The following is a 24,540-nucleotide window of genomic DNA, read 5'->3' as shown; positions in this document are numbered from 1 at the left end:
TGCTCCACTTGGCCTTGCAAAACTAATAGGCAACGAGGACTCTGGCAGCGTTTCAAGGGAGATAAAGATGGGTGCTTATCAGTGGTGGGTTCCGGATTCTCACATGACGTCCCGGTGTCACCCACATGGACACGAGCAGCACGTGCACACACGCATATTGTGCACATGCGTTGTAGCTGCAAATGCTTCCACAAGCCTCCGCAACGCTCCAGCTGCTCGGCGGAGTGTCGCGGAGGCGCTGTATGTGCCATGCGCATGTACAGAAGCGCCACGAGCTTTAAAACACAGTAAGGAGCTCAGGAGGGTGGGTGGGCCCTCTGGAGCACCGTGCCGGTGCTCCGGGCAGGCTCCAGTATGCCCATACCGGGGCGTACCGCCTGCAACCCACCACTGGTGCTTATCAGCCTTCCCCTGAAAGACTGTGGCAGACTTCTGTCAGACTCTTCACAAACCGTTTGTGAATCATTACGGGCTGTGAAGGACCATAATTCACAGCCGCTGAAATAAAAAGAGGGTTTTGGAGACTAAGTGTGTGCTTTTTATCGTCTCAGGAAGCCTCGGTCAGAACAGTGGGATTTAAATCTATTTATAGCTATTTGTCTGAAACGGTATAGGGTTTCCTGCCTAGGCAGGGGGTTGGACCTCCAAGGTCCCTTCCAACTCTACTATTGTATTGTATTGTATTGTATTGTATTGTATTGTATTGTATTGTATTGTATTGTATTAAATCCAGCCAGGAGATTGTGTCAAGATTCCCAAAGTTATCCACATTGCAAACCCTAAGAAATTTCTTATTAGAGATGATAAAATGTTTAGATTTTGCCACCATGAAAAATAAGACAAAAACTGTGCGTTATACATAGGTATATTAAAGAACAGTAACAAACTTGGAAATATTTTAACATGTTGCTACCGCCTCCTTCCATTCAACCCACCTCTATGCTTACTCCATGTTGTAATTCCTATCGCTATCTGGTCCTACCAGGGAGAGGATGAAAGTTAAGACTACAAGTCCCATCAAGCTGCACGGGGAGGTAGAGGCGCAGCATGGGGTGTGGGTTCTCCAGAGGTTTAAGGCTTTCAGATGGAGGTCAAGGGGACCTCAGAAAATGGTTCTTCTACCTAGCTGTAGGGTTGACCTCATGAAGACTTGAGAAGTTATGTAGAAGATTCCAACTGTCCTACAGAATTCTACGAGGAGCTTTGAACCAGAGATGGGGATACATTAAGGTTGGATCTCAAGGTCCATCAGGAAGAGATGGTGGACCCAAGACTGAGTTTGAAGATCAAAGGTATGGCGGGCTACCAGGGAGTATCCAGATGGTGGACATGGCGTCCCTCAACCTTGGCCACTTTGAAGATAGGTGGACTTCCAACTCTTCCATTCAACACAGCCTCTATGCTTACTCCATATTCTAATTCCTATCTCCATCTGGTCCCACCACGGAGAGGTTGAAGGTGAACATTACAAGTTCCGTCGTTGGCTGGGGAATTCTGGGAGTTGAAGTCCACCCATCTTAAAGGGGCCGGGGTTGGGGAATACGGATCTAACATCTGGATTAGTCCCTGGTGGTCCATCACATTCATGATCTTCGAACTCGGTTCTGAAGCATCCTCAGCCCTGGTTCCCTTGAGAAGACACCAAATCAACTTCTCCGTGCAGAACGTCCTTCATCTCATCCGGGTCTTCTCCAAGAAATCTGCTTTTTTTAAAATAAACCTTTCACCCCCTATTTTCTGCTCAGAATTGCGACAGGTACAATAGATACCCAAAGCGATAGGAGATATTATGTACCTAGAGCCCCTTAACATATTTCAGTACAATATACAGGGTAGTCCTCAAATTGCGACCGTAATTGTGTCTGGAATTAGTCATTCGTTGTGTTGCTTGCTAGGCAGTTCATCATGTGACTGCCCTGAGTTTATGACAGTTTTTGTTTGGCAATGGTTGGGAGGGAGGGAGGGAGGGATCAGAAGAAGCCTGGCTGTTTTCTTGCAGACATTTCATGACCCAACTAGGAAACATCATCAGGAATAAAGGAGGTGAGGGAGAGAAGGAAGGGAAGAGAGAGAAAGGAAGGGAGAAAGATGGATGGAAGGAAGAAAGGAAGGAGAAAGAAAGGGAGGGAAGGAAGGGAAGGAGGGAGATGGAAGGAAGGAGAAAGAAAGGAAGGAAGGAAAGGAGGGGAGGGAGGGAAAGAAGGAAGGAAGGAGGGGACAGAGATGAAAGGAAGGAAGGAGGGGAGGGAGAAGGAAGAAAGGAAGGAAGGAAAGAAGGGAGGGAGATGGAAGGAAGGAGTGGAGGGAGGGAGAGTTTGGGGGGTGTCCTTGGTGCTCTCTGAGCTTGGTTGTTTTCTTGCAGACGTTTCATGACCCAACTAGGTAGCATCATCAGTGCGGGGATGGGGGGAACCTTCTGCAGATAGTGATGCAGAGTCTTCCTCATTCCGGACATTAGAAAGTTCCTTGAGGTTCTCCTCATACCAAAACGAGAAGGACAATCCCACCCTGGGTCTTCTTGAAGAGGTCCACAAGATGGAGAGTGGGGAGGGGAAGGAAGGATGGTCTTCAGAGGATGCCCAAGGACAGCCCCTCCCAATGACCTCTCTCGATCTCCTTCAAGGTGGTGGGGCAGCACCCCAAAGATGGTCATGAAGAGGCAGCCCCTTCCCCCTCTTTCCACCAACCCCCCTATGGCTGATCAACCACCAAGCCAAGCCATCGGAAGCCCCCCGTTAGAAGTCGGAGTCCAAGTCCACCAACTCGGCGTCCATCAGGTTTGTCCGGGAATGGATGGGGGGCAACCCACCCCACCTGCCCAGAGGTGGCTGCGCCCCATAGACGTCACCACCCAGGAACAAAGCAGCCGAGCTCCTGGGGGGAGCAGGGAAGGCGGCCCCCCGAAAACGCGACGGCTGCGGTCTGGAGAACAGCCACGCTCCACGTTCCGGTCCCGTTTCCTCGGGACCCCCGAGATCGGGGCAAAAGGGGTGGTTGATGAGATCCGGGGGCTTGTCACGTCGGCAGCTGCCGGGGGCCCAGTCCCGGGACAGTCCAGCCAGGGGGGTCTCCAGCTGCTGGGGGGCTCGGGGTCTCCATTCGGGGTCTGCTCGAGACAAAAGGACATCATCCAGAGCCTGGTTTTGCTGTGGGTCGGCGACAAAACACTTGGTTTGTGGGAGCCGGGGCAGGCGTGGGACGGAGCTGGGCCCTCCTGGGGTGAAGTAATTTGGGACGCAGGTCTCGGCTGCCGTCCCAGAGGGGCAAACGCCCTTCTTCTTCCTGTGCTTCTTTTTCTTCCGTGATGGTTTCTTCGCCCGCCGAGAGGAGAATTCGCCCTCCATCAGCCAGTGACTGGCCCTCTCCTCGGGGGGCACTGGAAAAAGAGGGGCAAATGAGATACAGGAAGGTGGAAAAAAGAACTGAAAATAAAATGCAGATAGAGGATTTCACTGGGATTTACAGTCGCAAAGGAAAAGTAGATAAAGGGGGAGATTTACCAAAAAAGAAACTGCAAAACAGCCAGTAATGGAGGAGAATAGAGAAAACAGAGTATTGCAAAGGGCCCCTCCTCTTCTGCATTTAACTGGGCAAGGGGAGACCTTCGTGCATCTCCCCTATTTAAATGCGGAGGGGACGGAGAAGGGGGCCTTGAGTCCCCATTCCACCCACTCACCCCAATCCTCTGGGCCCCTACCCAAAAGGAGGCCCCCTCTGGGCAGGGTGGGGAAGGGAGGGGATTGCCTCTTGCAAAAGGACCCCAGGCCTCCTCCTACTTGACCGGGGGAGGGGAGACTATTTTACCTCCCCTGGTCAAATAGGAGGACGGGGAGGAGGCCTGGGGTCCTTTTGCAAGAGGCACTACCGGCAGAGTTAATTTTCATTCCACCCTGGTATAAAAGAAATCAAATTTAGTTTTTGTCCAAGCATTGCCTATTTGCAGAGACAAAATCTCCCTCCTTCCTTCCCTCTCTCTCTTTCTCTAATACACACACACACGCACACACACCCTGGAGGGGTGACCTTTCCAGGTGACCCCTTCCCTGAAGAAAGCAGAGCAATGTCCCTCTCCATCCCTAAACTTTCCAAGCCAGGAGTATGCATTACAGGTGGACTACCTGTATTTCCAGTGTTTGGCCAGCAGCCGGCAGCAGTGAGTCAAGATAGAATGGACACCAATGGATGGAATGCCACATTGCCCAAAAAGGTCAGCTTCCGGTGGCATTCGAGCTCTTTTGACAGCCCAGCCTGACCTCCTGACCTCCCAACCTCTAAGAGAAACGTTACCTGGCGTGGCTACAGGTGTGACAGACACATCCTGAGAGAGGATGGCGCCTCTCCTGGCCACCATCTTGGTCACATGTTGCGCCCAAGCCGAGGACATGTCTCCCGAAGGCTCGCTGAGATCGAATGCCAAACCGGCTGGAAACGGAAAGAAATATATTTTAATTATCAATTATCAAAACGGAGACGCACCTTTTCATCACTGTTCATCTACTACGGGTAGTCAATCTTCAACGTACAACCACAACTGAGCCCCAACGGAGGACCAGTACTGTCAGGTCCTTGATGCCTTCTAAGCGTGCTGATTTTCTTGCCCACATTTCATGACCCCACTAGGGAACATTATCAGTGCTAGAAGGAAGTGCACTTTGATTCCTGTTTATATAATGCCACTCCCTTCTAGCTCTGATGATGTTCCGTGGTCAGATCATGAAACGTCTGAAAAAAAAACCCAAGCTCTGAGTGTCAGGCCTGCAGCCCTCTTTTCTTTTGGATCTTTTGCCTGCCACACTTTCTATTCTTCTACTAGGCATTTTCTATTGTGGGAAAATGGGAGGGGGGATTGTACGGAGTTAGATGCGATGTAGCCATAACAACATTCTTTCTAGAAAGCCAAGGTCATCTTTTGTTCTCCACACCTCTGAGCCTGACCGGAACTGGATGGGTGGAAGCTGCCAGCATGGCAGTGGGAGATTGGATCGTGGGATGGACTTGTGGGTGTGTGGGGTAAGATCTTGAACTTTCAACTGGGTGGGGAAAACCAGGAAGCTTTCCAATTTGGGTTTTCCCAGATGTGCCAACATGGCTCTTTTAATAAATTGGAACTTTGAGCAATCCTTTGCCTCGGACTCTTGATTTAATTTTTGATGCTATTTGGAACCCTGACACTGAAAGCATCAAGGCGCCCATGGACCAAGCGTCCTCCTTTTTCCTCCTTCTCCGGGACATACCGACAGGCCCCTCGTGCGAGACGGTGCGTAGGCTGAAGGAGAGCTCCTGCTCGGGGTTATGCTGTAGCTCCTTCCTCCTGGAGAAGGCTTTGGCAATCATCTTGCTTTTCTTGATCCTCTTGGGCTCGTTGTTGCTCCGGCCGGTCAACCTGGAGGAGAAGAGGACATCAGAGGCCTCCGGACCATGCCCCACCACTGACCCACAACCTCTGGGCAGACAGTTAGGGCCAGGCTGTTTGGGATGGGTGCAGACAGGAAGATCCTGTCTTGTAGATGTGTTATTTCAAGCATCCCATCATCCTTCTGGTTGTCTATCAGGAATCTCCATCGTCCCGGTCCTGGTGGTCCCAAAGGTGCTTTTTAAAAAGAGGCAACTGGACTTTCTGTTTTGTCTTTTGAAAACGTTTTGCTTCTCCTCCATAGAAGCTTCTTCAGCTCTGACTGGATGGTGGGGGAATGGAAAGATTGATACTCCTTGCAGACAGCTGGTCCTTTGCATCCTTTTAGAGGGTCGTTGAGGCCACTTGGAGGTTTCTCTGTGTCCTCAAGGTCACCTGATTAGTGCAAATGGGTATGGAGGAAAAGGACTGTGCCGTTCCCAGAAGGCTCCACACTCATTTCCATCACTCAGGTGTACCTGAGGACACAGATAAATCTCCAAGTGGCCTCAATGACTCCGTAAAAGGATGCAAATGACCAGCTGTCTGCAAGGAATATAAATCATTTCACTCCCCAGCAGACGATTCACGTCTCTTCCAAGAAGCTTCCTCAGTTCTGACTTAATGGTGGGGAATGGAAGGATTAAAATTCCTTGCAGGCAGCTGGTCATTTGCATCCTTTTGGAGAGTCCTTGAGGCCACTTGGAGGTTTGTCTCTGCCTTCAGGTCTACCTGAGTGGTGCAAATGTGTGTGGAGGCTTCTTAGAATTGCACAATCTTTTGTTCCACACTCATTTACAACAGTCAGGTGTGCCTGAGGACACAGAGAAACCTCCAAGTGGCCTCAACGACCCTCTAAGAGGATGCAAAGGACCAGCAGTCTGCAAGGAGAATTAATCCTTCCATTCCCCCACCATCCAGTCAGAGCTGAAGAAGCTTCTTGATTGAGAAGCGAAACGTCTTCAAAGAAAAACCAGAAAGTCCAGTTGCCTCCTGAAAAAAGCACCTTTGGGGCATCCTTCTGGTTTCCCAACCTGGCCTGTGGGGTTATTTCCCCACTCTTTTATGACCCACTTAAGACCAAACTGAAGAGTTTTGCAATGACTCCAGAACATACCAACTTACAAATGGTGATACTGGCAAGAGCCCCATAAATTGCAAAAACATCCTGTACAGGAAGTCCTCGACTTACAACAGTCAATTTAGTGACCGTTCAAAGTTACAGCGGCATTAAAAAGTGACTTATGAACGTTGAAGCATCCCCACGGCCACGGGGTCAAAATTCAAAGGCTTGGCAGCCTGAGTCTCATATTTACGACGGCTGCACTGTCCATGGGGTCATGGGATCACTTTTGGTGACCTTTTGACGATGGGGAAGCCAGAGTCACTCAACAACCGTGTCACTAAGTGAACAGGTTGCAGTGATTCACTTAACTAGTGAGGCAAGAAAGGCCCTAAAAGGAGGAGAAGAAAGGAGAAAGAGAAGAAAGGAAGTAGAGAAAGGAGAGAAGGGGAAGAGAAAGAAAAAGCAAGGAGGAAAGGAAAGGAAAATAGAAAAAAGGGAAGGGAAGAAAAGGAAGGTAGAAAAAGGAAAGAGAAGGAAAGGAAAGGAAGATAGAAAAAGGAATATAGAAAAAGGGAAGGGAAGAAAAGGAAGACAGAAAAAGGAAAGGGAAGGAAGATAGAAAAAAGAAAGAGAAGGAAAGAAAGGAAGATAGAAAAAGGAAAGGAAGATAGAAAAAGGAAAGGGAAGGAAGATAGAAAAAGGGAAGGGAAGGAAGATAGAAAAAGGGAAGGGAAGGTTCAAACATAGTCCCAAAAGTTGGGGGGGAGGAGGAGGAGGAGAAAGAGAAGGAGGAAGCTGAGAAGGAGGAAGAGAAGAAAGAAGAGAAGGAAGAGATGGGAGAGAAGGAAGAAAAGGAGAACGAGAAGGAAGGGGAGAAAGAATGAACCGGAAAGAAGGAAGGAGAGAACAGGATGGAAAAAAAGAAGCAAGAAAAAAGAGAAGAGGTGATAATCGTAGAGGAGGGGAGAAAAGAAAGGAGGAAGAGACGGAGAGAGCGAAATAATGAGGAGAGGAAGAATGCTTGCTGTACTAACCACCAAGTTTAGTGACTTGGTTGGTCACTAAACAAATGGCTGTAAGTGAAGGGCCTACCTGTAGGGGTGGGGCCCTTGGGAGGGACACCTCCTGCCTCTTCCCACCATGGACGTAGAGAGCTCCTTAATTCAACACCTCCCCCCCCAACCCCTCTGGGACTCCAACCAGCTCCCTTCTCCGTAGGGCGCCCTATCCCTCTAGCATCCCTCTTACCTGCCCCAGGTGCGCTTCCAGATGAGCAGCGTAGCCTTGGTCCACACCCAGGTGCTCATGGAGATGCCGGTGCCGAACATGGCAAAGAGGTTGATCTTCTCCACCAGGAGGCTGGGACGGTTCTTGATCTCACACTCTGGGATCGGCTTGTTGGTCTGGGTGGCGATGGTCACGTTGGCCTCACACCTGCAGCAGGTGAGACCAGGGTGGATTTTGTTCTGACCCAGGCTTCCTGAGAGCCTGAAGCCAACTCCTGGTCCCGACAAAAACGCCTTGTATTAATTTAATTGTGAATTCTGCTCCTTCACCTCCAGCAAAGTCTTTCAAGGGAGGATTTATGGTCACAGACCTTATCTGGCTTGGAGAGCTGCCAGGCCGATCTCTGCAGAACTTGGCCAGGAGTCTCAGAGAGTCACAAACCAATTAAGAGAACTGATTGTCTCCTGCAAACTCCACTCCCCTTTCGCTCCTCTTTTATTCCCTCTGGGAGGGGCCTTTCATTGTCCCCCTGTGGCCTTACTCCCAAGTGGACCCCTGTTCTTTAGCCGTTCCCTTAGTCTGGCAACTCTGCACATGTGCACACTGGGAAGAGGCTCCAGCTGTTCTTCTGCCTCACTCATGTCTGACTCCGAAGGCAGCTGATAACTTGCATGCGGCCTTGGTCCCACCTCTGCCTCCAACACAGAGCCCTCATCAGAGCCTTCCCCAGACTCCAGGACTGGCCCAGGTTCCTCCCCAACCTCCTCACTGTCCGAATCTGCTACCAGCTCTTTCTGGCCACTGGCGGGCCACAACAGATTTGATTGAAGTCAAGTCGATTGAAATCACAATTTAGATCACAATTTAAATCATAATATTTAAAGAGCAACGGTCATCTTTGTCCCACAGTGGCTCCTCCTCTGAGCGGCTGTTGACCCACTGACCGTCCCGTTCACTTTAACGGGACGGCTGGGGGTGCGGCAGTGACACCACAAGGTGAGGGGCGCGGCGGGCAGCAGGTGAGTGGATGGCCGCTAACAGGCGCTGCCCTGATAGATCTGGAATGACAGGTGCTCTTCAATATTATATTTATAAGCTGCTTAGAAGGTCCCTCTTTCATTTTCACTGCTTGCCCTTCCTCCTCACAGACAATCACCTGGCATGCAGTGTACATAGAAAAAGAAAATTACCGTATTAGACGCACTTGTGTCCCCCTCCCCAAGTGGGTGGAAAGGTCTGTGCATCTAATAGAGCAGTGAGGAGGAGAAGGGAAGTGCGCTCGCTCGTCTGGGCCACAGCCGGAAGAGGAGCCGGTCAGGGCGCAGGAACGCGCCCAAAAATGAACTTCCAGTTTCCGGCGCACTCATGCGTGCCAGCCAGATAGTCTTCCAGGTTTCTGGCGCACATGTGCGTGCAATGATCAGCTGGCCGGCGCACACGCACACCCTGGAGAACGGAGGATGAGCTCTTCCAGTTTCCAGCACGGCCGCACGCACAAAGGCTAGTTGATCATCATGCCCGCATGCGTGCCAGAAACCCAGAAGATGGACGGGCGACGCTGCACCTGCCATGCAGCCTGGTTCACACATGCCATAGGTTCGCCATCACGGTTTTAGAGCGAATGTTGCCGAAGTCCCTTTCCCCCCCTTCAGCCTCTGCGTTAAGCCAGAGATTCTCGGAGCGAGGAATGCTGACGGCCCTCGACTTACAGCACGTACTCCCGGAAGCTGCGCTCCCACTCCGCCTGGTTGAAGAAGTCGTAGAAGTGGCAGCCGAAGGTGATGAAGACGAAGAGGAAGGCCAGGAAGCCGAAGGTCCCTGCGAAGGAAAGGCGACAGTCACAAGGCAGGGGTCTCCAAACTGGGCCACTTGAAGACGGGTGGACTTCAACTCCCACAGTTCCACAGGTCTTAAAATGCCCTCGGTTGGAGACCCCTGGTACAAAGAGACCACTGGCCCTGGGGAGGTCCTGAGAAGGGGCTGCATTCGTAAGAGAGGCTGAACTCCCTGCCTGCTTTAGCTCGTCAGCCATGGCACAATTGGGAGAACAGTAAAGAAGGGAGTGATTTGATTTATATTGCACCATTGTTATTGTTTATAAACAACTCAAGGTGGTGAATATTCATTATATTGCTTCCTGGTTCTTTGATTGCCCTTTGATTGCCCAACATGGCTGGAGAGGGAAAGAGGATGAGAGAGGGAGGGAGGGAGAGGGAGAGAGGGAGAGAGAGAGGAAGGGAGGGAGAGAGGGAGAGAGAGAGAGAGGGAGGGAGAGGGAGGGAGGGAGAGGGAGGCAAGGGGGAAAGAGAGGGAGGGAGGGAGAGAGGGAGAGAGAGGGTGGGAAGGAGGGAGGGAGAGAGAGTCTGCCAGTTGTCATGTCTGCTGTCATGCCTAAGACGGGACTAGAACTCCCAGTCTCCTGGTGATTGGCCCAAAGTCTGCCAGCTAACTTTACAATAACACAATAATACAATAGCAGAGTTGGAAGGGACCTTGGAGGTCTTCTAGTCCAACCCCTTGCCTAGGCAGGGAACCTTATACCGTTTCAGACAAATGGCTATCCAACATCTTCTTAAAGACTTCCAGTGTTGGGGCATTCACAACTTCTGGAGGCAGGTTCTGTTCCACTGATTTAATTGTTCTCACTGTCAGGAAATTTATCCTCAGTTCTAAGTTGCTTCTCTCCTTGATTAGTTTCCACCCATTGCTTCTTGTTCTACCCTCAGGTGCCTTGGAGAATAGTTTGATTCCCTCTTCTTTGTGGCAACCCCTGAGATATTGGAAGACTGCTATCATGTCTCCCCTGGTCCTTCTTTCTCTTAAACATACCCAGTTCTTGCAACCGTTCTTCATATGTTTTATCCTCCAGTCCCCTAATCCTCTTTGTTGCTCTTCTCTGCACTCTTTCCAGAGTCTCCACATCTTTTCTACATCGTGGTGACCAGAACTGAATGCAGATATTCCAAGTGTGGCCTTCCCAAGGCCTTATAAAGTGGTATTAAGGCTTCACGTGGTCTTGATTCTCTCCCTCTGTTGATGCAGCCTAGAACTGTGTTGGCTTTTTTGGCAGCTGCTGCACACGGCTGGCTCCTATTTAAATTGTTGCCCACTAGGACTCCAAGATCCCTTTCACAGTTACTACTGTTGAGCAAGGTATCACCTATACTGTACCTGTGCATTCCATTTTTGTTGCCTAAATGTAGAACCATACTCTTTTCACCATTGAATTTCATTTTATTAGATAGTGCCCAATGTTCAAGTTTGTCAAGATCCTTCTGTATCTTAAGCCTATCTTCTGGAGTGTTGGCTATTCCTGCCAGCTTGGTGTCATCTGCAAATTTGATGAGTTCCCCATTTATTCCCTCATCCAAATCATTGATGAAGATGTTGAAGAGGACTGGGCCTAAAACAGAGCCTTGGGGTACTCCTTTCATATTTAAGAGGGGACTAGAACTCACCGTCTCCCTGATTTTAGCCTAGTGCCTGAACCACTGAACCAAACTGCCTCCATGAAGTAAATGAATTCCTTAAGTAAAGGCCTTGATTCACACACCTATTGACCCAATGAGCTCAATCCTTCGGAGAAAGCATCCTATGGAAACTCAGGGTTTGGGGCAAGCAATGTGCTAAATGGTGGCTTGTTTTAATAATGGCTTGCTAACCTAGCTACAGGGGCGGAATCAACCATGAAGAAACAAGCCACGTTTCTCACCATCACAACCAGACACTCGGGAGACTTGGTCGCAACAAGCCGCATCATGAGTTGACCCCCTCATTTCAACCCCTTAGCTACAAATGTTTTCCTTTATGGTTGCCTCTACTTACCAAGGCGTAACATGGTCTCGTTGATCTTGCTGGCCGCCTTCTCGCTCAGGAGGCCCGGATGGTTGCTTTTGATGGAGAAGAGAGTCATCACTCCTGGGGGGGGGGGGGGAAGAGGGCATTTATTAGGGCCTTTATAGGGGAAGGAGTGGCAGAACCGGGGGCGGCATCAAAAGAGGAATCAGTCTAGCATCCCTACATAGCCACAAGCAAACTAAGTCCAACGTCCCTTAAATGCCGTGGGCCCTTATCTAACTCATAGCACAGGGGGGTCCAAACTTGGGAACTTTAAGACTTGTGGACTTCAACTCACACAATTCCCCAGCCAATTCTGGGAGTTGAAGTCCACAAGTCTTAAAGTTCCCAAGTTTGGACACCCCTGTCATAGCAGCTGTCAGCTGTTGGTTGAGAAGATTCCTGCGCACGGGCTTTTAGCAACAAAGCGGTGCAATTGGGACCTTCATGTACGGATCTGGTCTTTCCTGCCCGACAGTCTTGCAACTGTGCATTTTAGAAATCTTTTTTAAAAATACATTGACAGGCATTTCTAAAATTCCGTTTTCACCGTATCCTGACGGGGTGTCCTGAGTATAGATTAATGACAGGGGGGAAACAACACCATGAATTTCAACAACCGCAGCATCAGTCTGCAGTGTAAAAAAAATTGAGAAAAGCAAAGGGGTATTTGTGAATACCGTATTTTTCGGAGTATAAGACGCACCTTTCCCCCCCCCCCCAAAGGGGGTGAAAGTTTGGGTGCGTCTTATACACTGAATGTAGCCCTGCCCACCCACCGGCCCCCACCCTTTGGCCTCTGCCTCCCAACAATTTACCTCCTTGCAGAAAACGAGGAAAATGGGGCTTGCAGAGGCTGCAATAGGCTATACTAGCAATCCCTGCAGCCTGAAACAGCTGATGATCGGGAGGCCCGCTTAAACTGAAAGTGAAACTTTCTGTTTGCTGCAAGGAGGCAAATTGTTGGGAGGCAGAGGCAGATTTTTTTTTCTTGTGCTAATCAGGCTGTTGGCTGTTTGCTGCAAGGAGGTAAGTCAATAACTATAAATGCCTATAGAATGTTCATATTATTAGACTTTTTTAAAGACTGCTTTATTATTATTCTAGACAGTTTAACAAAATGAAGAAGCTTTTTAAAACAAATGCTTGATCTGAAGAGGCCCCGTGCTATTGTATCTTCTTTTAAATAGCAGAGAATAATGTATACTTCCAGAAAGCACATCAATTTTAACAGCATCTGTACAAGTATAGTCTGAAATGTAACACCACAGTGTATATCGTCTGTACTGTTTGCTGTTTGTTGCAAGGAGGCAGATTGCTGGGAGGCAGAGGCAGGTTTTTTCCCCTCGTTCTCCTCCCCAAAAGCTAGGTGCCTCTTATACTTCGGAGCACCTTATACTCAGAAAAATACAGTACTTCCTGAATGTCCTGTTAATCCATTCATCCATCCATCTCTTGAGCGAAGAAAAGGCAAGGCAAGGAGTCCAGAGGGGAGAGAAACACTCACCTCTGATCAGAAAATAGCCCCCAATAATTAAAACCAGGCCGATGGGGGCCAGGACGAACCCCGCGCGATAGTGGTAGTTCTTGTAGCCTACGAAACAGATGCCGCTCACCGAATCTCCATCCACCTGGAAGGGTTAGAAAAGAAGAGGAACAACAATCAAATCAACTTCTCGTCTCTTGTCCACTAACCACCCTAAGCACAGGGAGTCCTCGATGTACAATGGCAACGGAGCCCCCAAATGTCCGTTGTTAAGGGAAACGTTGATTGAGTGAGTTTTGCCACAATTTTACGACTTTTCTCACCACGGTTGTTAAGTGAATCGCTTTGGGGGTTAATGAGTTAACCCGGTTGTTAAATGAAATCGGGGCTTCCGCAGTGACTTTGCTTGCCAGGAGGTTGCAAAAGGGGATCATGTGACCTTGGGACATTGCGACCGTCATAAGTACGAGTCAGTTCCCAAGCGTCTGAATTCTGATCTCGTGACCATGGGGACAGTGCAACGGTCGTCAGTGTGAAAAAGGGTCGTAAGTCACTTTTTCCCCAGTGCCGCTGTAACTTCAAACAGTCACTAAATGAATTGTTGTAAATTGAGGACTACTTGTATCATCATTATCCTCTTTGAACGACCTCATAATCCCTTGCAGGGTGGAGTCTGGCAACTGAATGGAGCTAGCAGAGTGTTTTAATGGCTGGATGCCCTTCCTTGTCGCCAATTCAGAATTTTGTTCAGCAGATATATTCTCATTATGTTCAGAGAGAGAAATATCTGCCTCTACCTAGGATTGAACTCACAGCCTCCTCTAGGCCAGGGGTCGGCAACCTTAGAAACTCAAAAAGCCATTTGGACCTGTTTCCCCCAGAAAAGAAAACACCGGGCACCACAAAACCTGGGTGGGCGTGGCCAACTCGACATCACTCACGCTCCCCCCCCTTAACCACGCCTACCCAAGTTTTGTGGCTCCCGGAATTTTCTTTTAAACAGGCATGCCTCTGTAGCCGTGGAGGCAGCGAGAGGAATGTGGAGAGACGCGCGACTTTCTCTCTGCCCCAAGACACACGCTGGGCCAGCCACTATTCTCACCGCCTCCATGGCTGCTTGCGGCTCTTGCAGCACCTCGCGCAGCACAGAAACTTAGCACACTTCACAATGGGGGAAGACGACGTCCCCTCCTCTTCCTCCTCCTGGAGCCCATTACGACACAGAGCATCGGCTGCAACCAGCCCAGCCAGTGTCTCGTGGCGGAGAAAAGCTGCGCATCTCTCCCAGTGGCCGAGGTGCACACAGCACCAACAAGGGCCAGAAAAAGAGGCAAGTAGAAGGGCGCTTCACTCCCACTCTGGAATACGGAGCTAGTCTACATCTGCCACCATCGCCCTTCTCTTCTCAGGGCAGGCGAGGAGTGAGTGGGAGAGGAGGGCGAGGGGCGAGGCCAGCCAGTGGTGAGATCATCCAACAGGGAGCCGCAGGAGAAGGACGAAAGAATCGCACATTGCCAACCCCTGCTCTAGACCACCGCACCACTCGAGGGGAACTGAGAGCCAACCATGGCTCCCGTGGGAAGAATTCTAGAATCAAGGTGCCGCCACCGAGAAGACCCCGCTCTCCCCCCAAAGCTCCCCTGAGCTCCTCCAGCCCCGTTACCTGTGCCACCGCCAAGATGGCCACTGTGAGGACAAAGGGGATGGACCATGTCACCAGGTGGAAGTAGGACGTCTTGCCCGCCAGAGGCTGGTAGGTGGTGCCCAGCGCCTTAAAGGAGGTGTGCCAGGCGTACGTCAGCATGACGAACCAAATCACCCCGGACATGAGGGAATAGTAGACAATCACGAAGATGATCACGCAGGAAAGGGTCTCGTTGGAGCTGTGGACAGAGAGAGAGAGAGAGAGAGATGGGAGAAGGGAGAGAGAGACAGAGACAGAGAGAAAGAGGGAAGAGAAGGAAGAGAGACAGAGAGTTAGAGAGAGAGAGGAGAAGAAAGAGACACAGAGAGAGACAGAATTAACAAGAGAGAGACAGGGAGAGAGAGGAGAAGGAAGAGAGACAGAGGGAGACAGAGAGTTAGAGAGAGAGAGACAAAGTGAGAGAGAAGGAAGGATAGAGACAGAGAGAGAGGAGAAGGAAGGGAGAGACAGAGATAGAGAAGGGAGAAAGGCAGAGAGAGAGAGATGGGAGAAGGGAGAGAGAGACAAAGAGAGAGAGAAGGAAGAAGGATAGAGACAGAGTTAGAGAGAGAAGAGAAGGGAGAGACAGAGAGAGAAGGGAGAGAGGCAGAGAGAGAGAGAGAGAGATGGGAGAAGGGAGAGAGAGACAGAGACAGAGAGAAAGAGGGAAGAGAAGGAAGAGAGACAGAGTTAGAGAGAGAGAAAGGAGAAGGAAGAGACAGAGAGATAGACAGAGTTAACAAGAGAGACAGGGAGAGAGAAGAGAAGGAAGAGAGACAGAGGGAGACAGAGAGTTAGAGAGAGAGAGACAAAGAGAGAGAGAAGGAAGGATAGAGACAGAGTTAGAGAGAGAGAAAGGAGAAGGAAGAGACAGAGAGATAGACAGAGTTAACAAGAGAGACAGGGAGAGAGAAGAGAAGGAAGAAAGACAGAGAGAGGGAAGGAAGAAACAGAGAGATAGACAGAGAGTTAGCGAGAGAGGGGGCGGAGAGAGAAGAGAAGGAAGAGAGACAGAGAGTTAGAGAGAAGGAAGAAACAGAGAGATAGACAGAGTTAACAAGAGAGAGACAGGGAGAGAGAAGGAAGAGAGACAGAGAGTTAGCGAGAGAGAGAGAGACAAAGAGAGAGAGAGAGACGGAAGAGGGATAGAGACAGCGTTAGAGAGAGAAGAGAAGGAAGGGAGAGACAGAGATAGAGAAGGGAGAGAGGCAGAGAGAGAGAGAGAGAGAGAAGAGAAGGAAGAAACACAGAGAGAAACAGAGATAGAGAAAGAAGAGAGACAGAAAGAGACAGTTAGGGAGATAGACAGACAGACAGGGAGAGAAAGAGAAGGGAGAGAGACAGAGAGGAAGTCAATGAACTATAGCTTTTCTGCAAGGAGTGCCAACCTGCTCTTGATCCCTTCAAAAGTTCCCCAGATGCCTTCAGAAGTGAGTGAAACACTCTTCTGTCTCTTCCCAAGAACCATTCTTGGTATTCTAAGTCAGGATTACTCAACCTTGGCCACTTTAAGATGCCTGGACTTCAACTCCCAGAATTCAATACTCCAGCCAGTCCACAAAGAAGGGGGAGGAGTAAACATCTGTAGTCCAATTGTGGCTGGACACCAGTTCCCATAAACCTGGGCCAAGCGAATGGGGTGACTGAGAATTGGAATGTTTTGGGGTCTCAAAGGTGCTTTTTCAAAAAAGCATCTGGACTTGAAGACCTTTCGCTTCTCATCCGAGAAGCTTCCTCAGTTCTCAATGAACGACTACAAGGAATCGAAATCCTTCCATTCTCCACCATTCAGCCAGAACTGAAGAAGCTTCTTGGATGCGAAGCAAAACCTCTTCAAAGAAAAACAAGCCCAGATGTCTTTTGAAAAAGCACCTTGAGGACAAACCATGACTGATTATCTCCAAAGAGGCCAGTATATCGGGGGAGAGGATTTCTGTAGTGTTTCGTGGGTCCAGCTCAGTGGCAAGGAGTTCCCCGGGCAAGCCCCACCACCCCTGAACCTACGTGGGCTCTCCCAAGCGCATGGTGCCGTCCGCCCGGCAGACAATCTCGCCGCGGGCGCCGTCCATGAACTGGGCCAGCCAGCCGATGCTGCCCATGAAGAAGCAGGCGTTGACGTAGAAGAGGATGACGGCGGGGTAACGGTTCGAATTCTTCCAGTCAGCTAAGAAGGTGGCCTGGTTGGGAAAAGCACACAGAGTCAGGTGAGACAGGTTTTCGGCCATCCTGCGCCTTCCAGGTGTGCCAGCGTGCCAGAATTCTGGGCGTTGTAAACTCAGCACACCCGGAGGACGCAGAATACAAGCGAATACTTTGAAAGGCAAAGTAGAATTACTGGGAAGAGGGGGGGAACCCAGTTTGTTCCAGTGGTTAAGGCACCAGGCTAGAAACCAGGAGGCGTTGAGTTCTAGTTCTGCCTTAAGCATGAAAGCCGGCTGGGTGACTTTGGGCCAATCACCACATAACCTCATCAGTGTTAGTAGGGAGGAGGAGGAGGAGGAGAAGGACTGTGGGGTCCCTGATGCTCTCTGGGCTTAGTGGTTTTCTCGCAGACGTCTCATGACCCAACTAGGTAACACCATCAGTGCCCCAAGATAGTGGGATTGGCACTTAACTTATATACAAGTGGTTTGCCCCATCAATGTTCGTGGAAATCACAACGTTCCCACCAACCCTGGGGCAATCCACTGATACATAAACATCCCTTCTAGCACGGATGAGGTTACCTAGTTGGGTCATGAGACGTCTGCGAGAAAACCATTAAGCCAGAGAGCACCAGGGCCCCCCAGTCCTTCTCCTCCTCCTCTTCTCTTTCCTTCTCCTCCATCGCATCTTCTTCCTACCTCTTCCATCATCACAAACCCCCTCCCTTCTAGCACTGATGATGTTCCCTAGTTGGGTCATGAGACGTCTGCAAGAAAACTACCAAGCTCAGAGAGCACCAAGGACCCCCCCCCCCGCCCCCAGTTTAACCCTCAGCTACAAATATTCTCTGCTATTGGAACACAGCCATCACGGGTGCTTTTTACTCAAGACACAACAGGTCGTACACACCCAACCAACACACCCAACGGTGCTGTGTTAAAATAAGGAAGGGTGAGAATCCATACCAGCCGACTGTTTGACCCGGGCTTCCTTCAAAAGCAAGAAGCGGAGTCTTGGACCCGGCAAAACCCCATTTACGCGACTGAATTCCTTTCATTCACAGTCCGCAAGGCTTAGCAAACAGTCTTTCCGAGGAATGTTTATCAACACGAACCTTATCTCGTTTGGAGAGCTGCCAGATAACTAGTTTCCAAAGGCAAAACATGGCAGAGTTTCTTATAGTCACAAACAGAACTTTCCCCTCTTGAAACGACCGAAGGAACGAATTGTTTCCTGCAAAAGCCCCCTCCCCATTCGCTCCTCCTTTGAGTCCTATGGGAGGGGCCAATCACCTCCACGGTGTGGCTTTACTCCCAAGTCGACCCTGCTTTCTTAGTTGTTCTCGTCTTCTGGCAGCTCTGTTCCTCTGCCTCACTGCTGTCTAGCTCCCTCTCTGCCTCCGACGCAGAGCCCTCGTCTGAGCTTCCCTCAGCCCCCAGGACTGGCCCATGTTCCTCCCCAACCTCCTCACTGTCCACTGCCCAGCAGGCCACAAGACAGATGGTGGTCGTCTCACGAATGTGACCCAACCTAGAATCTTGGTCAAGATTCTAGGTGGGTTCACATTCGTGGGACTACTTAACTATGGGTTTATAAGCCGGGGGCCCCTGATCAAATCCCACCCTCCCTCTCATCCACGCCAGGCGTGGCTCTCCCCATGCTCACCAGCGTGAAAAAGGTGCAAAAAATGGTGACCGAACTGAAGGCGGCGATGTAGATGTGCATCTCGCGATGTTCCTTCTGGGTGAACAGGGGGTTCTGGCATTGGATCCCACAACCTTCCACATCCTCGTACCAACTCTTGGGGTTGTCGGTCTGCACCAGGGGGGCTTCGCATCGCCCCGAGCTGTTGAATTTAATATTTTGGACCTCGTTCTGGAGGGAGAAACGAGGACAGAGTTTACTTAGTTATTAGCTATGCTAAATTGGTTGTGTGAAAAATCATTTGTAAGTCACAACGGTGCTATTTTTCAGGAGGCAGCTGGGCTTTCTGGTTTTTTTCTTTGAAGACGTTTTGCTTCTCATCCAAGAAGCTTCCTCAGCTCTGGATGGTGGGGAGCAGAAGGATTTATACTCCTTGCAGATAGCTGGTCATTTGCATCCTTTTACGGAGTTGTTGAGGCCACTTGGAGGTTTGTGTGTGTCCTCAGGGCCACCTGAGGGGTGCAAATGGTTGTGGAGCCTTCTTGGAACAGTAGTCCTTTTCTTCCAAACCCATTTGCACCACTCAGGTGGCCCTGAGGACACACACAGACCTCCAAGTGGCCTCAACAGCTCTCTAAAAAGAATGCAAATAACCACCTGTCTGCAAGGAGTATAAATTTCAGTGCTGTTGTAACTTCGAATGGTCACTAAATGAACACCTATACTTTTATTCATGTATTGCAGGGGTGCCAAACTCAAGGCCCACAAGCCAGATCCGGCCTCTTGGGGCACTTAAATCTGGCCCGGGGGATCACCCTGTAAACAGCAAACCAGCTCACAGTGCCTCTGCTAGCAAAAACGTATGTGGCCTCCCCCCGAGCTCTGTTTTCAGCTGCGACGGCTTCCTGCAGCATTCTGCCAGCAAAAACGGAGCTCAGGAGGACGGTACGTGGCCCTTCCGAGCTCCGTTTTCGGCTGCGACGGCTTCCTGCAATGCTCTGCGATTGAATACGGACCTTTAGTGAGTTATGTATGTAGCCCCCCTGAGCTCCGTTTTCCCGGGCAGAGCGCTGCAGGAGGCCGTCCCAGCCACAAACGGAGCCTGGGAGGGGTACCCAAGACACAAGTGATGTCAAGTTGGTCATGCCCATCCCGATCACGCCCCCCCAGCCCCCCGAGGTCAAACACTATCCTGATGCGGCCCTCAATGAAATTGAGTTTGACAACCCTGATGTACTGTATGCCGTGTATTAAATAAATAAAGTGCCCACCGACTCTGTCCTAACAGGCACAGATGGACCCTTACCGGGCAGCCTTCAGGGAACCGATCCGTGGTGCATTTGAGGAAGTCGGGCCAGCCTCTCTCTCGTTCCACGATGGTGCAGGGCCCCCGCGTGGCTTGGCACAAAGTTTGGCTGGGCAGTTCTACTTGGCCATCTTGGCACTTTGGCATGTAAACAGCACACAAGAGGGGCTGGATCACATCCCAGCAGCGCGGCGCATTCCGCAAACCTGAGCAAAGCGGCAAGAAAAAACATCAAGTACCAAAAACTTCCCTTGAGGACTAGGAACTTGAAAGATTTTTCAATACTAATTTTCTAAAGAAACAACACCGGGCATGGAGTAGGATTAAAGGTTAAGACCCTGGATAGCTGATGTTGTGGTTACTTTTAAGCGAGAGGTACAAACCCACAAAACAGCATCCATACAATACAATACAAAGCCCTTTGCCTAGTTCAAATGGGTGTGTGTGTGTTAGTGTTTGACTCAGTGGGACTGGATGTTGTGTGAAGTTAGGAAATGTGGCTTGTTTAAGAGTCCGAAGTCTTGCACGAACCTAGAACCCAGTGGTGAAATTCAATTTTTTTTACTATGGGTTCTGTAGGCGTGGCTTGGTGGGTGTGGCAGGGGAAGGATACTGCAAAATCCCCATTCCGTCCCCACTCCTTCCTTCTCTCCCTCTCTCTCTCTCTTTCTGTCTCCCTATATCTATCTATCTAGCTCCCTATCTAGCTCCCTATCTATCTATCTCTTTCTCTCTCTCTCTCTATCTAATCTCTCTCTCTCTCTCTAATCTCTCTCTAGCCATTGCATCTATCTATCTCCCTATCATCTATCTATCCATCCATCTACCTATCTACCTACCCCCCTCTCTCTCTATCTTTATAATCTATCTATCTAATCTATCTATCTATCATCTATCTATCTATCTATCTATCTATCTATCTATCTATCTATCATCTATCAATCTATCTATCATCTATCTATCTATCATCTATCTATCTATCTATCATCTATCTATCTATCTATCTATTTATCATCTATCTATCTATCTATCATCATCTATCTATCTATCTATCTATCTATCATCTATCTATCTATCTATCTATCATCTATCTATCTATCTATCTATCTATCTATCTATCATCTATCTATCATCTATCTATCTATCTATCTATCATCTATCTATCTATCATCTATCTATCTATCTATCTATCTATCTATCTATCTATCTATCTATCTATCTATCTATCTATCTATCTATCTATCTATCTATCTATCTATCTATCTATCTATCTATCTATCTATCTATCTATCTATCTAGTCTGTGTGTCTGTCTCTATCTATCTCTATCTGTCTCTCTGTCTCCCTGCCCCCCCACCCCCGCTTTCAGGATCGCGCACTGCTTCCCCGCGCAACCTTACCGGACCAGAGCACCAGCTTGTCGTGCGCCTCCGCTTGCGTGCTCGAGTCCCCGGCCAGCAGCGTGGAGGTGGCGGCGTAGGGCAGCGGCGATCCTAAGCAGTTGCTCTCCCGGAGGGCCTCGCATGGCGCGGCGCGCTTACACCGATCCTCCTCCGACGAGCTGCCGTTCAGCGAAGCCGCCGCACCGAGGAGCCCCAGCCAGCAGCAGGCCAGGGCGCAGCGCACCCGCCCGCCGCCGGCCATGGGGACCCACCGCGGGCCGGTCGCCAACGCGCGCCTAGCACCCCCCGGGCTGCGCCAGCGCGCCCGGTCCCGGGACTTGGGGGGCTGCTGGGCGACGAGGTGGCAGCAGGGGAGCGCAGGCCATGCTCCCGCCCCGTTCCCCGCGGGGAAAGGCTTTCCCCCGCCCGAAGAGGGGCTCTTTGTGCGAAGGAAAAGAAAGTTTGGCAAAGTTTAACAAACTGTTGCAAACTTTGGCAAACTTTTGTAAACTTTGGGGTGTGGGGGGGGGGAAGTTTGGGCAAGTTTGGCCGCGCCTCCCGGCTTTGTTAGGCTCGGAGCCGAAGAATGCGGCGGGATGGAGGGGAGGGAGGCAACCGCAAAGCCCCAGCCCGCCCGGCCTCGCCTCCGCCCGCCCGCCGCCCCGTCCCGCACCAAGCGCTCCAACGGACCCCCCAAACGGAGACCCGCGCCCACACAAAGGTCGCCCCGGGCCGCGGAGCCCCTCCTCGGCGAGCGGGCGAAGCGCGACCCTCCGAAGGCGGCCTTCCCAAATGTGTCTCTCCCCCCCCCTCCCCTCCCCTCGGTTGGTCGAGGATTGTGGGAGCTGAGAAAGGAAGCGGAGGGCGCCCGGTTGCAGAAGGAGGCGCTGGGCAAAGCGCTTTCTCCCCCTTCGCTCCGCCCGCCGAGATTTAAAATAGGCTGGGAGGATGAACACGTTGGTAACAGACTCAGACAAGCGGATTCTTCTAAACCCGGTGTAACGACGAGCGGGACTTGTCTTCAGTTAAAGTGCAATGCCCGGATTAATCATAGGCTGTGCATGGACCATCATTGTTGGTTTAACGCAATTCTACTGTCCTCTGACTCGAAAATATTCAATTTGAGTTAATCCTGGGTTAACATCACTGGATTAATGTCACTTCATCACTGGAAACTGGGTCTCCTGATTGAGCAGGGGCTGGACTAGATGACCTCCAAGATCCGCCAACTCTATTTCTATTCTATTCTAAATCCTATTCTATTTTCTCCTTTCTCTTCTCTTTTCTATATTCTCTTCTTTTCTCTTCTATTTTCTTTTCTACTTTCACTTCTATTTTCTCTTCTATTTTCTCTCCTATTTTCTCCTTTCTCTTCTTTCTCTTCTATTTTCTCCTTTCTCTTTTCTCTTCTATTTTCTATTTTCCCTTCCCTTCCATTCTATCTATTCCCATATTGTGTGACTGAGCAGAGTGTCAGAATTCAGGGTCATTGACCGAAATTAAAATCACAACTCATCCTGGACCTTTAAACAAAACAATTTCCTCAAAGAAATGTCTGTTAAACAGAGGAACTCACTGCCACAGGATGGCATTCAGGAAGACCTCAACCCTACGACCATCATCATCCAACCGCAATGTCCATTGTTAACAGAGCGGTGCCTGATTTTATGGCCTCATTTGCCACGGCGTGTTAGGCAAAATCATTGCCCTTAAGTGAATCGTGCGGTCGTTAAAACAAATCCCTCATTGAGCTTGCTTGTCGGAAGCCGGCTGGGGAGTTTGCAAGTGGAGATTATGTGAGCCCGGGACACTGCAGTTCTGCATCACGCTGGTTGCCAACTCTCAATTTTAATCAAGTGACTGTGGGAATGCGCCGATGGTCGTAAGTGTGAGGACCAGTGATTAGTCCCTTTTTTTCAGTGCCTTTGTAACTTTGAATTGTTGCTAAATGAATGGTTATAACTAAAGGACTGCCTGTATTAAAAATAGCATGGTTATGGTAGCCATCTTGACTTTTTTGACCACCCCCCTGTCTGGAAGCCTTCAGTGTTTCACTTTTATACTGATTATATAGTTACTGACTTTTTTTTTATTGAGACTATTGCAACAATTTCAATATTACAGGTAGTCCTTGACTTATGACGGCAACAGAGCCCAAAATTTCCTATTGCTAAGCGAGAGTGGTTAAGCAAACAACCCTTCTTGCTACCGTTGTTAAATGAGTCACTCTACCCCCCACTTGCCAGCCTAAAGCTTCCTGCCCCCTCCTCTTCTTCCTCCCTCCCTTTTCAAAGGAGTCTGCAATGATCCATCAGTGCCCAAAATTTGCCAGGCTCCAAAAAACAAACAAACAAACAAACACCCAAACAGATGTTTAACAGATGTTGCCCTGCTGGCCGCCATCTTGACTTTTTTGACCCACCTTGGCCAAGTGAGAGCTGTGAATTTCAGGTGATTCCCCCAGGCTCCAGTCTTTCCCGGACCCCTGACTTCAAGAGATGCTAGAAATTGGGGTGGGGGGGTGGGGAAAGACCCCTCTGCATCCTTTGATGCAGGCCAAGGAAATGGTGGAGACCCCAAATCAGGGGTGGGGGGCGTTGAAGGGGACCCCCTTGGCTGGCCGCTGCCCTTGGACAACCCAGCAAATCTTTCCAGGGGTTGAGGGGGAGCCCATCCCCCCTCCCCCTCCCACCTACCCCAGGAGGAGCCCACCCCTCCGCTGTCCAGCTTGGTGTCCTCTCCCTGCCTGGCCAGCCTGTGACGTGGCACAGCTGGCCGGCCTCAGAACAGATGAGGGGGAGAGTCTGCCTCTCTCTCTCCAGAGCCCCTGCTTGCTGGGAAAGGGGGGGGCTCGCCTGGGTGGTCCCCCCCCCCCCCGCCCACTTCTCCCAGGAGGCTCCAGAGCCACTCCCTCTGCACGTCAGCAGGGAGGGGCCGGCTGCTGGAGGGGGCGGAGAGGAGGGGCCGGCCACTAGGGGGGTTCAAACAGGGAGGGGCTGGTTGTTGGGGGGGGGGGCAAGGAGGGGCTGGCTGCTAGGGGAGTGTCACCAGAAAGGGGCTGATGGCTGGGGTCTCAGCAGGCTGGGTTGTGGAGAAGCAGCAGGGGGGGAGCTGGTTCCTTTGGGGGGGGGGAATCAACAGGGAAGGATTGGTTCCTGGGGAGCTCATCAGAGAAGGGCTGTTTTCTGGGGGGGCTCAGCAGGGAGAGGCTGTTTTCGGGTGGGTGAATGGGGGGGCCTGGTTCCTGAGGGGGGGTCAGCAGAGAGGGAGGGTCTGTTTCCTGGGGGGGTCAGCAAGGAAGGCTGGCAGGGGAAGGGGGGTTTCTACAGAGAGTGGCTGGCCAGGGGGAGGGGGTTTCAGCTGGGAGGGGTT

At 50.5% G+C, this 24,540-nt stretch overlaps 1 protein-coding gene across 1 annotated transcript; it reads right to left on the bottom strand.

The window, feature by feature from the left end:
• Positions 1–849: 849 nt before the first annotated feature.
• On the bottom strand, positions 850–22,465 carry SMO (smoothened, frizzled class receptor). Its single transcript, XM_081958799.1, has 12 exons — positions 21,187–22,465; positions 19,788–19,993; positions 18,503–18,712; positions 16,697–16,869; positions 14,672–14,891; positions 13,030–13,153; positions 11,511–11,603; positions 9,395–9,503; positions 7,707–7,892; positions 5,235–5,383; positions 4,288–4,422; positions 850–3,376 (listed from the first exon to the last, which is right to left on the bottom strand). The coding sequence occupies exons 1-12, from the start codon at positions 21,428–21,430 to the stop codon at positions 2,736–2,738; spliced, it is 2,490 nt and encodes an 829-aa protein (XP_081814925.1). The 5' UTR covers positions 21,431–22,465; the 3' UTR covers positions 850–2,735.
• Positions 22,466–24,540: the final 2,075 nt, after the last annotated feature.

This window comes from Natrix helvetica, assembly GCF_964273705.1.
Source record: "Natrix helvetica genome assembly, chromosome: 6".
NCBI classification, from domain to species: Eukaryota; Metazoa; Chordata; class Lepidosauria; order Squamata; family Natricidae; genus Natrix; species Natrix helvetica.
This window is presented reverse-complemented; position numbering and strand designations above follow the sequence as displayed.